General features: G+C 44.7%; 1 protein-coding gene across 1 annotated transcript; it reads right to left on the minus strand.

The window, feature by feature from the left end:
• Nucleotides 1–3,679: 3,679 nt before the first annotated feature.
• Nucleotides 3,680–10,324, minus strand: SPINK2 (serine peptidase inhibitor Kazal type 2). The gene is made up of 4 exons (XM_058838175.1): nt 10,164–10,324; nt 9,776–9,813; nt 8,435–8,544; nt 3,680–4,000 (listed from the first exon to the last, which is right to left on the minus strand). The coding sequence occupies exons 1-4, from the start codon at nt 10,210–10,212 to the stop codon at nt 3,955–3,957; spliced, it is 243 nt and encodes an 80-aa protein (XP_058694158.1). The 5' UTR covers nt 10,213–10,324; the 3' UTR covers nt 3,680–3,954.
• Nucleotides 10,325–13,573: the final 3,249 nt, after the last annotated feature.

The raw sequence follows: 13,573 nt of genomic DNA on the forward strand, positions 1-13,573 counted from the left end.
AAACAGTTTTATTTTCAGAGTTAAAGACCTCCTTTTCCTCTTCTGGTAACTTTTTAAAAGGATAGCTTTCTTTCTCTGTGTAGGAGTGGGAGAAGTCCCCAAAATATGCAGGTTCTTCCTCTTTTTGGGTTCAATCATGTAGCAACAGGTGGTACTAGGACTTTACAGACCTTTATGCCCAGAATTTAGGAAATCTTCACTTTGGCTGATCCATGGAGACAACTTGCTTATTGTCTTCTCCTACTTGATTCTGACATGAATACTATCTAGCTTTCAATAGATAGTCAAATTATAAACTTTGATTATGGCTGCAGATCCCTAAATTCTCCTGGAGAAACTGGCTGGTCATGGCATGGATGGGTGCACTGTTTGCCACATAAAAAACTGTCTGGGTGGCAGGACCCAGAGAGTGCTGGTGAATGGGGTTAGGTCCAGCTAGTGGATGGTCACTAGTGGGGTTCCCCAGGGCTGTGTTGGGGCCAGCCATGTTTAGTGTCTTTATCAGTGGTCTGGCCAAGGGGATTCAGTGCATCATCTGGGCAGAGGGCAAGCTGGCAGTCAGAGAAAGCGCCAGGGACACAACTTGCATTTTGCTTGATTGTCAGGATTTACATTTAGTTACACTTGGTAACACAGCTTAGTGGGACTTGGCAGTGTCAGGTTTACAGTTGATGATCTTAAAGGTCTTTTCCAACATACATGATTCTATGATTCTTAGCAGATAAACTTAATCATTGATGTGACCCCCCCATTCACAATCTCCCATTTCACTACAGCTTTGTGCATCCCGCTGTATTTATGTCTCCTACCATAGGCCTAAGGAAGGCAGAAACATTTTGGGGCAAGAAAAGCTATGATTCCCATGTAAATGCAAAGCTGATTTTTAGAAATTAGGAGAGAAGCAAGCTATCTGGAGTTTCCCAAAGGTTACCAGAAGGTAAGAGTGTGCATGCAGATAGCTTCAGTAAAATAGCCCCAGAGCCTCCTACAGAAGCCACTCCTCTTTGACAGATGCTCTTCAAATGAAGAGAGAGAGTTCACTTCAATTGTCTGTTTGCAGATATCTGCAAATTGCTGGATATCCACTGGCAGATAAGAAAGGACTTCCAGAAAACCCAGGCCCTTCCAGTGCAGCAGCTTGGAGCTTGCTGCAATATCCCACAGAATCTACAGTGACACAAGATATTACTAGAGAAGTTAAGACCTCATTCCCAGCCCTATTCTCTGCTCCAGAGTGCTTCACAGTAGGATTTTTCACTAGGGAAGCTGGAACAGACTAGCTTGTGTAGGACCAGCTTTAGGTCAACTCTAAATGCTTTTCCACCTAATGTCAGGAAGAAATATTCAGAACTTAAAAGGTAAAATTAAACACATGTACCAAATTCTTGTATAATTTCTCACTAGTTGACGGAAGAAGCACTTAAAAGGTTTAATTTTTCCTCAATGAAAAAGATGAACACAGAGAAAAGTTGGGTTTTTTCCTTAGGTTATCTAGCTAAGAACTCCCTGTCCAGAAACCTATGCTACTTCTAGAGATGCTTGGAGTTTGGAAAATGAAGCAGTTGCTACATTACCAGCTTGAAAATCACAAGGCTAAGATAGAAGCCAGTGCAATCCTACACATGAAAATGAATGCCACAGCTTCATCTGTGAGCCATCTGCCCACAGAATAACGCTTCTACCAAATTGTGTACCACGGAGTGTCCTCCAAAGAAACATACTTGCATTCAATGATCAGGAAAAAGCAAGTCAGCTTTGCCAAATAAATGAGATTGACTGTGTGTCAATGACACTAATAATAACAGCACAGTTGAAAACAAACAGCTCCTAACAGAACATTTATGCATTCAAATGACAATGATGAATAAAAAGCCTTTCCTACACCCCTATTGAAAATACAAAATGAGCTTTAAAAGAAAACAAATGCTGCCGCCTAGAGAGCAAACTGAAAATCCACAAATCCAAGCTCTTCATTCTGTCTCACATAGGATCCAGACGTGGCTTTCCTTTCTGCTCTTGCCCATGGTCCTGTGTCACCCAGGAGAGATTTCTCTTTTCCTCTAGATACTAGTGGGCAGGTAACTAACCAGTTACACCTCTGGTGGGGAAAGCCTGCATACCCTTCCAAGAGTGCCTAAAGCAAGGGGCTGAGCACTTCTAAACTACCACAGCTGGGAGCTGGAGCCCAGCTGTCTCAGAAAACACACACACACTGTGCCTGCTGAGCAACAGAACGTGGAGTTCAGGCAGCTATTAAAAACATGTTTCCTGGGAAAATTTAAAAACAATGAAAATTCTGCAGGAGGGAGAGTTGGGAATTTAATCAGTTAAAAAAAAGCTCTTCTTGTAACTCAACCAGGGGAAAAAAATCCATTCATCTCCACATTTCATTAGCAAAAGCCAGTAAGACATCTTCTGACCTTCCTTTGATCTGTATGGATGGCTGCACATTCTCCTCCCAGTGAGACCAGGACTGTGCTGATCCTGTGAAGCTAGAAAACATCATAAAATCTTAATCAATCAAAATATTGTTCAACTACCTGAGCTCAGACAGAAAAAAAGATCCTTTCTTGATTCACAATCATGCCATTCAGCTAGCATAACTCCATGTTAGCCTCACACACGTGTAATAAGCTAATGGGAATGCTTGCCATAAGGTTGTTGATGTCTAAATATTACAATAACATCCTTCTATGACACTGTATTTTGAATTATGCTGTGAATCTGTTATTATTATGTTCATAAGTTATTCCAGCCCTCCAGTTGTGCCACACATGACATTCCTCTATTAGCAATTAGCCTTTGCTCAAAGAAAATGAAAGCAGGCATGTGCTGGAAGGTAAGGATAGTTTTGATCCTTTAAAGGAACTGTAAGGCAAAAACATTATTGTTTTTCAAACCTGAAGTCACTGACCTGAGAATGCTCCTCAGGCATGAAATATGCTGTACATCTCTGCCTGCAGTGCTGCTGCCCAGCAAAGCCTGACAAAGCCATGGTCCGGGGCCAGGGGCAGAGCAGGTGCTGCTTGGCCGAGATCAAAGGCAGAAGCCACCTGTGTATTACCAAGCACCACAGGTCAACCCAGTCACGGTTAATTTCAATCAACACACAAAGAACGAGTGTTCAGTGGAACAGAAAGGAATAAACCCAGGATATGTGCTCATATCCAGGACAAGAACAAAGAGAGGACCAAACCCCAGTTCTTGCACGCCCTCCCTATAGGAAGGCCCACCAGAATCACTCTGGAGTGCACCCCTTCGCAGGAGTCTTGAGCTTTCCAATGTTGCTTTGATGTTTGCCACAGGAAGTGGCTCATGGGTGCCAGCCAGGTGGTGACATCACGGCCCCAAGGAGCAGTGCCCAGAGGGATGGAGATCTGGAGGGCAATACATGCCCCCTGCCCATGCCTCCAGCATTCCAAAACAGCCCTGACTTGCAGCAAGAGCAGAGGGTGCCCAGGTCACTGGTACCAGCAGGACCTGCAGGTAGGGAGCAGAGGCTTGGTATGTGTCAGGTCACCATCACCAGTTTGGTAGCCCCTCCAGTGGCTCTCCAGGGGTCACTGGCACCTGTGGGCTCGGAATATCCCAGAATCAAAGAGCACTGCCTTTGACAGAGGTGCTGGGGCCTCTTTGATTCCAGGAAGGGCTGTGGGAATGGCACTTGGCACCCATTAATTTCCTTCCTTGGTACACTCAATCCCTTCTCTGGACAACTGACCTACTGCTACAGAGTCAGGACACCTCTTTCCATCTTTAGTAAGAAAATAAATCAGGGTTCAGGTTATAACTGTACTGTGGATATGTTTACAACCACTGGTTTTAATATAGTAAACATACTTTAAATATGCAAGCTTGTTTATTAAGGCTACATAAAAGGTACAATTAAGGCATTGCTTCCATTTGGATTGTCTGTGACCCTCTTATTTTCTTGACAAGTGGCCATCTCTCATATCAGCAATGTCCCCTTCGGAGAATTTGTATATTTGTGTTATCTTCTCTGCAAACAGAAGAAAAATACATTAGAAGAGGAACACTACTTGAATTTTACAGGCAGATTTTATAAAGTGGACTCCCTCATGTCTTTCTGTGGGTTCAATTAAATTCAGTGATGCATTAATTGCATCACTTACTGTAAAAACATTACCACAAAGTAACCATGATGCAAAAGTTTATGAATCACATACACAGAGTGAGTAACTTACCACAGGCTTTGTTACCTATAAAAACCCAATAAAGCCATCCACAAGTCTGAGAACTGTCAAACCACATGACAGATCTCACCATGAGAACTAATATGTCCACTACAAAGCACTAATAAAAGTTAAACTTCGTTAAACTGGTACAAACCAGTTCTAATGCTTACAATATTTCCCCCTTTCACATGGGAATTCAGTGGGAAGGGGTGCATCCTGATGCACCTCTGCATCTGAGGCTTCACTAAATTTTGAATGTGTGTGGTTCTCTGAATGGTGGAATCTTCTTTAAGGAAATTTCAGCCAAGTACTCCTTAGTTTGGGAACACTGATTTGGTTTTCTTTACAAGTCCTGTACACAGTATTTTGGGGTGCATTTACAAAACTCAATTTGCCAGGCAAATACAGACAGAAGAAGAAAGTAATAGAATGCAAATTGTTCCGGATTATCAGTTTGTTTCCTTATCTTAATAGAATCGAGCTGGTTTACTCCTCATGAAATTCAAGAGACTTATGTTTACCCAGAAGCAGGGTTAATCTGTACTGATAGTTCTATCAGGGATCTTTTAGCCAGAAATTAGTGGAGCAGATCAGGAATATGGAAGGCAAAATCAAGCCCAGTGTTGGGAGTCTGAGATACACAGTGTGTGCCCTTGTTTCTAATACTTAGTTCTACGATCCAAAGAAACACTGAATTTCATATAACATGAAATTCATGAGCATGTTTTCATGGTGATACATGAAAACAAAGGTTCAAGTTAGATAGAAAATGTGTAAGTGTGTAGGTTAGAAAGTTTCTTAAATCACTGGGTGAAAAAGTAGTTTAGAGAACAGGAGACAAGATGGAGGATTTAGGGTGTTGTCTCTTGTCCTTCTTCTTTCTTCTTCATGTTCTTCTTCTAGGGGTTTTTGGGTGGTAGTAAGTGATTGGGTAAAAAATGCCGCAGTGCAGCACACAGGTGTTGGGTCATTGGGTCACTAAGAAAAATAATTTAGTTGGCATCTGTTAGTTGGGTAAATGGACATATAAAAGACCTTGAAGAGGATCTTTGTTAGCCATTTTACCCCTTTTCTATCATAGTGCACATAGCTTCTTGTACCTTGTAATGCTGCTAAGAAAAGAATAAACAACTGAGACCGAACAAGAGAAAACTGCCTCCCTCTCGTCAATCTTCAGTTCAAAGGGAAAAAGAACTTAACCCAAAAGTCCGTAACGGGACAGGCCAGGGGATGTAAAACACCAGTAAGGAGGTAAGGAGAAGTTCTGGCTGAAGGACAGCTCTCACACTAAACCCTGCAGAGACAGCTCAAGCCGCTGCATCTATTTCCAAAGAGTGCGTGTTGCTGTCAGACTAGGTTTAAACTAAGATGAGATGTTGTCATTGCTACTGGACACTGAGTGTGGAAGAGACCTGGGATTCACATTTGAGCACCCACTTAAGAACAGAATAAATCTAAGCTTTAAAAGGAAAAAAAAAAAAAAAAGTAGGGAGGAATACCAGCTTTGGTCTTACAGTTAAGGGTCTTCACTGCACAACCAGGATGGGGAGGGTTTGTGCCGCACCTTTGCTCCAGTTGTCTCATGTTATCATGGATCAACTGCAGCAACCTCTTCTGCAGCACTCCATTCACACAGGGCTCCCCAGGTGCCCACACAGTCCCTCATGGCTAAAAGAGCACATGGACAGACCTGTCTTGGCTATCAGGAAGTATAACTCCCTCCAGTAAGTCCCTTCATGGGGTTAAATATGGGCTAGAACAAACATGCAAGATGGCAACTGAGAATCACCCCAAGTTAATTGAGAAGTGACTGTTTTGTAATTTAGTACCAGATGCATCCTGATATCTGTTTCTATATGGCCACATTACACTATTTCAGCGACTGGTCATGCAGCTTGCTAAATAGGGCAGAAAAATCCCTTTGTTCTGTCCTCCTAAGAAGTGTGACAGACTGTACCTTAGATTACTTGGAGTTGAATGACCCTTTCTGATGACTATGGACTGTTTTTCAAAGCTGAAATTCCTCCAATTAAGCAAAATGTTTTATCTGTGTTGTGTTCATGCCAAGTCAAACAATTTAGAACAACAACTCCAGACTGAACTAGAAGGGCCCCTAATACTCAACTAATAGTCAACTATAAAAGAAAAACCATCAGGAGAGTATCTAACCACCCTGTGTCTCTTCAGACCAAAATACATGTTTCTGAGCATGTAAGAAGACAGCAAAAAAAGATGGTTATGAGAAAATTCTATCTTTTGTGTATAATTGGATTTAACCCCATGTATCACACAAAACATGTACTTTTACATCTTATACTAAAAAGACATAAGCCCCATCACTAATTACTGAAGGAATTACTTAAGGAGTTGAAATTAGTAGCAGATGTGACTGGAGAACCCTTTGTTCTGTCTGCAATGCTGTATTCAGCAATCTGCCATGCATCTGTCTGGAACTGAGGGATCATGCCTAAAAAAATGAAGCATCCTAGAAATGTAAGGCTGGATCTCAAAGCCCATCTTTCTGCTCTGAAAGGATCAAAGATACTGTTTAGGTCATGAGATACTCTCCTGTCTCTATCCCCGTAATATGGATTTGCACTCTCTAAAGGCAATACTCAGCACTTCTCTTCGTCTTTTACTGTACTCCATTTCTCCAGATCCCTGGGAATTTTTATATTATCCTGCATGGATCACCATATCCATGCCATTTTGCAATTTTTATTATATAAAATATAGTAGATCTTTCAAATGTAAAATGCTGATCACTGCTTTTGAACCACAGCATTTCAAACTTCTGTGACTTCATCCTTTAACAATTTCAGCTGAATAACTATTTGTCTGCTTATGTGAATGTCAAGTGGAGATAATGTAAACTGCCTTATTAATGTCATGCACCAATACTTCTATTTCCTCCTACTCTGTTTGGCCAGTTATCATGCCAAAAAACTAAATCTCATGGATTTGATCGGATTATTTCTGACAAATCTGTATCTGCTTTGCTTACATTCCTCTTTACCTCTGGCTATGTACAAAGCCAATCACTTAATAACTTATTCCAACATCACTTGAGGCAGGAAAGATGGGTAGGCTTCTAATACATAACATGCCAGAACCTCTTCTATTCCCTTTTAACAGATTCTACTGTGTGTGAATTTTGATTACTTTTCTTTTTTTAACTCACTGTAGGTTTACCAATTCTCTTTGCAGTTTGTCACTTGCTTGGGTTGTTTGTGCTGTGCTCTGGTGAAAGTGTTACCAAATTCTGCAGATCTGCATGACACACTTCAGCACTTTCTTTACAATATTACCTTGAGTGTCCTTTGATATGTTTTTCTCTTTCCTTATTTTGGCCTATGTTTCTTTTATCTTGGCCATTTGAATTTTGTAGATCATCTGGTCACAATTAATCCTTCCTCGGCCCCAAAGTCAGAAATCTGTTTCAGCCTTGCCTTTCTTGAGATCTGTTGGCTCACAATTTTTTAAGTTCCCCACGCTGCTATTCTGCTACTCTCATTTATACCTTCTGCTGGAAACAGATGATCTTTCATTTCATTAATATAAATTGCCTTTTACCATCATAATTCTATTCACAACAGTTCTTCCCAGTTTGTACTGAGAGACTGCTCTATAAAGGTTTCCAGTCAATTGTAATGGGGAGTAATAATGCTCATTTGATTCTCTCTGTTTTAAATTTGTTTTTTAAAATTATTAAATTATTAAATAAGATACCCTCTCTCAAATATCAGGCAGTCTTCTTGATTTCTAGACAACCTGAAGGCAAAATAGTATTTTCTTTTAAGATTTAGCATTCTTACTCTTTCTTGTGAAAGGAAGTACAGGAGATGGGATCTTGAACATAAATATCTTACATGTAAAGCTGCATTTTGGGTGGGATCTTTCATGTTTTCCGATGGAAAGTGTGGGAGGGTCTGGCATTATATTTATTGGTAGTATGACATTGTATGAACATGACAGGCAACCTCCTTCCAAGATGCTCCTTCTCAGGAATTACTAATACAAATATTCAGTACATCCAGCTGACTGAATCAAATCGAACCCATTTACAGGTATCACAATAAAATCTGTTGCACAGATTTTACATGGCTGGAGGGACACTGCTGAAATTGCAGCGCAACAGTGCAAATGATCCCAAGCCAGTAAATCATCCATCAGTTTTCTGGAATGTCAGGGTGAATGTTCTGCTTGTGTATAGGGAAGGGAAGGACAGAATTGACTACCTGTTAGCAAGGCAGAGAACACACTCATTTCCATAGGTCTCTCCATCAGTGCCACAAACTGGATGGTAGTCCCTTGGACACGCATACTTTGCATACCTGGAGCAGTCAGGCTAGGGAAGACAGGTACAAAAGAAGTTACACCATTTGAAACAGGCTTCTGCTCAGCTTCTGGGGAATCCTGTCATGCACAGAGGAGTCCAATGGGAGCTGGCACAGCATTTTAAAGTGCCACATTATCTTTCATGCTCTTATGAGAATCTGTCACTTGAGGCTTGGCTCCTACTGCCTGGCACGGCTTAGCTGTGTGTTGGGGGTTAGGTGTTTTTTTTTAATTCTGGCTTGCCTGTGGAATTTTTACCCATTAGTTTCGGGGAAAACCTAACTGCGGGTACTTCGTGGGTGCTTGAGAAAAAAACAGAGTTCGGCCGGGCCCAGGGGGGGAAGGGGGGAGGGAAAAGGGGAAGGTGGGGACAGTTTGGCGGGCTTTCTTCAGCTTCGGAGAAGGACACGTTGGTGCAGAGCTGCTGCAGTGGGGAGAAGGGAATTTCGCCATCACCCAGACGGAGCTGCTGCTTCTTCTCCTTCTCCCCTCTTCGTTGGTGGCCTCGCACCCCCTGTCCTGCCGGGACGTGTGGCAGTGCCAGGCACCGCCGCGGAGCTGCTGATCCACCTCATCCACCAACCCAGGATCTCAGCTCATCGCTGCTGTTCCAGCTGAGTGTTCCACAGAGCCCTGCAGGAGCACCGGGACTGCCCGTCCGAGGGGTTTGTGAAAACAAAACTTCCCCTCCATCCCGTCTCAGCCGAGAAAGCTGTCACGGGGTCCCTGTTTCTGTTTTCTTGTTGATGCTGTAGTTATTGTTGTTTGTTTGCCTTGTTATAAATACTAGTAAAGAACTGTTATTGCTATCCCCAGATCTCTGCCTGAAAGCCCCTTGATTTCAGAATTACAATAATTCGGAGGGAGGGGGGTCTACATTTTTTCATTCCAAGGGAGGCTCCTGCCCTCCCTAGCAGACACCTGTCTTCTAGAACCGAGACACTGTGGTGTCAGGACATACGTGTGCCCCACAGCGCAGCCCTTCCGACCTCTGAGCATCAGCGGGACGCACGGACAGCGAGTTCCCATGAAGGGCAATGCAGATGGAGATGGTAAGAGACAGGCACCGCCAGGCTGGTGTGCTGCGGAGCCAGCAGCCTCCCGGGCCCCTCGGCTGTGGGGAGAGACCCCTGCTCGGGGCCAGAGCCAGGGCAGGAGCAGACCCCCAGACCTGGAAGGGCCCGGGGGCAGCGGGGAGCCTGGCTGGAGGCAGGGAGGGCGGCGGGGCGGGCGGTACTCACCGGGTAGCTGGCCATGGCTCCGGGACACGAGAGGAGCCCTGCGGATGGAGAGCGAGCAGCGTTAACGGCGCCTGGCCCCGCACGGATCCCCCCGACCTCCGCGGGATCAGCCCCGGCTGTCACCGACCGGAGCCTGCCCCGTCCCGGCACTCCCCGGCCCGTCTCTGTCCGCTCCTCCGACACCCCGGCCGGCCGCTGTCCCGGCCCCGACCTGGACCATCCTGTGCCGGTTCCCCGCGCCCGGCTTAGATTGCGCCGCTGAGCCAGTCGGGGCACGGCACCGCTTCACGTTTCCCCTTCCCTGGTCCGCGACTGGCCGGGGCACGGTACCGGCCCGTCTCCCACTCCCCCGGCACCGCCTCCCCTGCCCCGCCCGGCAGCGCCGTACCGGCGAGCAGAACCGGCAGCAGCAGCAGGAGCGCCAGCGGCCGCGCCATGTCGCGAACTGAGCGGCGACAGCGAGGGCGGCCCGGGGCGCAACGGCCGCGCACGCGGAGCCAACGGGGGGCGCGGGGAGGAACCGCTGGGGGGCGGAACCGGGGCGGGGCGGAACCGGGGCGGGGCGGAACCGGGGCGGGATGGAACCGCCGCTGGATGGAACCGCCGCTGGGCCGAACCGCTGCGGGACAGCTGCGGGGGACACTCAGGGCTGGGGTGGCAGGGCGGGGACGCGGCGCTGAGCGCTGCAGGAACCTCCCCAGGAGCACGCTGGCGGGGATGGGAAAGTTTCCCATCAGGGCTATGCAGGTGGGCAGCACAGTTAATTGGGGGCGGAGGGGGGGATGCGCCGGCTGTGATTTCTGCACTCCCCAGGCCTTCCCGCTTGACTTCAGCTCGTTCGGGCTGTGCTTTGATTGCAGAGCGTCTTGGGCAGTGCAGGGAGGTTGGAAACACGCACGCAGTACCGATAAGAATGGTTAGCTTTGCAGAGCCCAGAGGCTGGCTTTGCACAGGGTCTGGCTCTGCAAATGTTTTTATGCAGTTTCCTAAAATCTAGGGTATGGACTTGTAAAATGGCCTGTGCTTCTGTGTATGAGCCGGGGTTAGACCTGTTGTCTGGAAGTGTTTTGAGATGTCCCACATAGGTACTTACATAGGCATCACACACACCTTTCTTCTCTGTGTGTCAACCTCTGAATCCTGTCAAGTATGGTTTTTCTTTCTTGCTGACAGTGTTCCCTGCCTACATGGCACCATAGGGAGGTTAGTTTATTATCTGCTTGATGTATTCTTACTCCTCCAGGTGACCTCTGCAAATTGATTGCAGTTTCAGATTTTCATTCCGTGCACACCGTTGTGGTTATTACCAACACAAAGCATATTTCATGCAAAGGCCTCTGGCTTGGCTGTTTCAAGCAAGACGCCTAATCAGAAGGTTTTGCGGCTGGCGAAGCATGTAGGATACTTCTCTCTGCCTGATCTCCTTCCCTAGCTTTCCCAACTTTCTGCCCCAGCTTTGCCTAGTAAACCATTTGAGATGAGGGTGTCTTTCTGTTACTTTGTTACTGGTGGGATGGTGGCTGGATTTGCCATCCTGGGGAGAAGGATTGTAAAGGGATTAAATTCTGGAGAGTTATGCTGGGGTGGGTTTCCTTGTTTATTGAAGGTGTGATTTTTCAAAGGGAAAAGTGCCAGCTGAAAGCGAAGAAAGCACAACAACACGGAAGGTGAAGAAAGTAAAACCAAGGCTAGAAGTTATTTCTTAGGTTGTGAATCTTGTAAGTTCGTCTGAACAGTTAAATGCAGAGCTCTTGCTCAGAAAAAAAAGCCTGAACAACATGAACCAAGTACGAGCTCAGTGTTCCACCTCTTGGTAGCCCAAACCAGCTTTCTCCTGAACAACTCCTGCACAACAAGCACTAAACGTGTGTGTACTGTCATCATGCCACCTAAGAGAATAGATGTCCCCTAAAAAACGTACACTGATTTGTTTTACAACATATTTAATGTTAATTCCATGATCACAAATAAATGGCCTGAATGAGACCATTTGGGTAAACATTCATTTCAGTTGCCTTTCTGTGACAGTGATATGAACTCAGTCACAGCCATGTGTTCTGTCCCGGAGAAAATAGGGAGAAGTAAAATAAAGGTCCTCTATTGACTCTCAGTGTGACAACCATATTTGAAACTGGTGCCAATCTCCTCAAGTCTGAAAGCATTTTCTTTCACTTTCTTGCATTTTTGTACTGAGAGTATTTAATTTTGCCTTATTTAAGTAAAATTTTAGAGACAAGTCTTTAGAGAAGGGAAAATTGTAGAAATGAGATTTTAAACAGAAGAAAAGATAACTTAATTTTTTTTTCTTCTGGCAAGGTTGAGTGTCTATTACAAGACACTAATTTTCTTTCATAAGTTGTTAAGAACTGGAGGCAAGGAGGAGTATAATTATGCAGAAAGCTTCTTAATAGCTTTTGTATTCTGTTAATACATTTCTGATACGAATGCTGAGTCATTGAAAAGGAAAATTGCAGAATTATTTGCATATCTCCTAGAAGTTATCTTCTTGTTAAAATCAGGTAGCTGATTAACAAACATGGAAGATAATAGTGAACCTAGCATATAGGCTGCAGGGAACAATGCATAGTTAGAAGTTAGCATCCATACAGAGCAGGTCTTTCTCCTTTATGCTTAGTGGAATAACCCTCTGTGCTTGGAAGCTAGAATTTATTTGAACTTCAGTCAAATTCTTCTGGTGCTGCCAAGATTGACACTGGTTGTAACCACCTCCACCTCCATGGAGTCATGTGAGAGTGGAGTAGACGGGGGAAATCTCCTCCCTCAGCCTCCTGGCCATTTCTCTTTCGATGCAGCCCAGGATATGGCTGGCTTTCTGGGCTGTAAGTGCACACTGACATGTCCAACTTTTCAACCAGCAGCACCCCAAGTCCTTCTCCACAGGGCTGCACTTCATATCCATTCTGTCTATCTGATGTTCATTTTTAGGTAGCTGAGTCTCTTTGTGAAAATCTGAAGCTTCCCCATACTCTTGGCATTTCTTGGAAATAAAATGTGTTGAAGACATGTGGCCTTTGACATCTTCATCTTTGGGGATTTTCAGGACTCAACTAGACAAGATTTTAATTTTGTTGATCTACTTTTGCCAGTAGTCCTGTTCCATGTGTGAGGGGAGTAGGGACCCAAAGGTCCCTTTCAGCCACCCTTCCCAGGGTTTAGGTGGCAGGGCAGGTTGGAAATGAGACAGCAAATCTCAGCATAAAATTAGTTCACAATCTCAAAAAAAAAACAAAACAAAAAAGCTATCTATCACCTCACCTGCTTAAAACATACAGGAAGAAGTCCAGGTGATGCCTTAAGTTTTAGCTTTCATATTTTTCAGATTCTGCGCTGCCTAGGTGTGTAGTTCTGAGCTTCGTGTTAAGTGTTAGTGAGCTCTCTTCACAGCGTAGGTAGACAAAACAATTCCTTTTCCAGCTTGATACCAAGGACAATCATTACAGCTTTCAGCCCCAAAAGCATAAACAACAGTAGACTGAAGAGAGGAAACAAGGAGGATGGGACTTTATAATCCGAAGCTGTAATTGGACAATTAACCCAAATATGCAGATGGACCAAAACTTATAAAAGTGTGAGACCTTGTGACCAGTCATCCATTTTTTTGTGACCATTTTGGGTCCATAGTGGATATAGCCCTGGCCAGGCTCTTATACTGCCCAAGGTGTTTCCTTTAAGGCTTTTTAATAAATACCTTCTTTATTCTTATTTATTCTACTCTGTCTAGTCTCTGTTCTAGGTCAGCCATCTCTAGGCATCACAGGTAGTCCCAGGAAGATTGGG

Source organism: Poecile atricapillus, chromosome 4 (assembly GCF_030490865.1).
Source record: "Poecile atricapillus isolate bPoeAtr1 chromosome 4, bPoeAtr1.hap1, whole genome shotgun sequence".
Classification (NCBI taxonomy): domain Eukaryota; kingdom Metazoa; phylum Chordata; class Aves; order Passeriformes; family Paridae; genus Poecile; species Poecile atricapillus.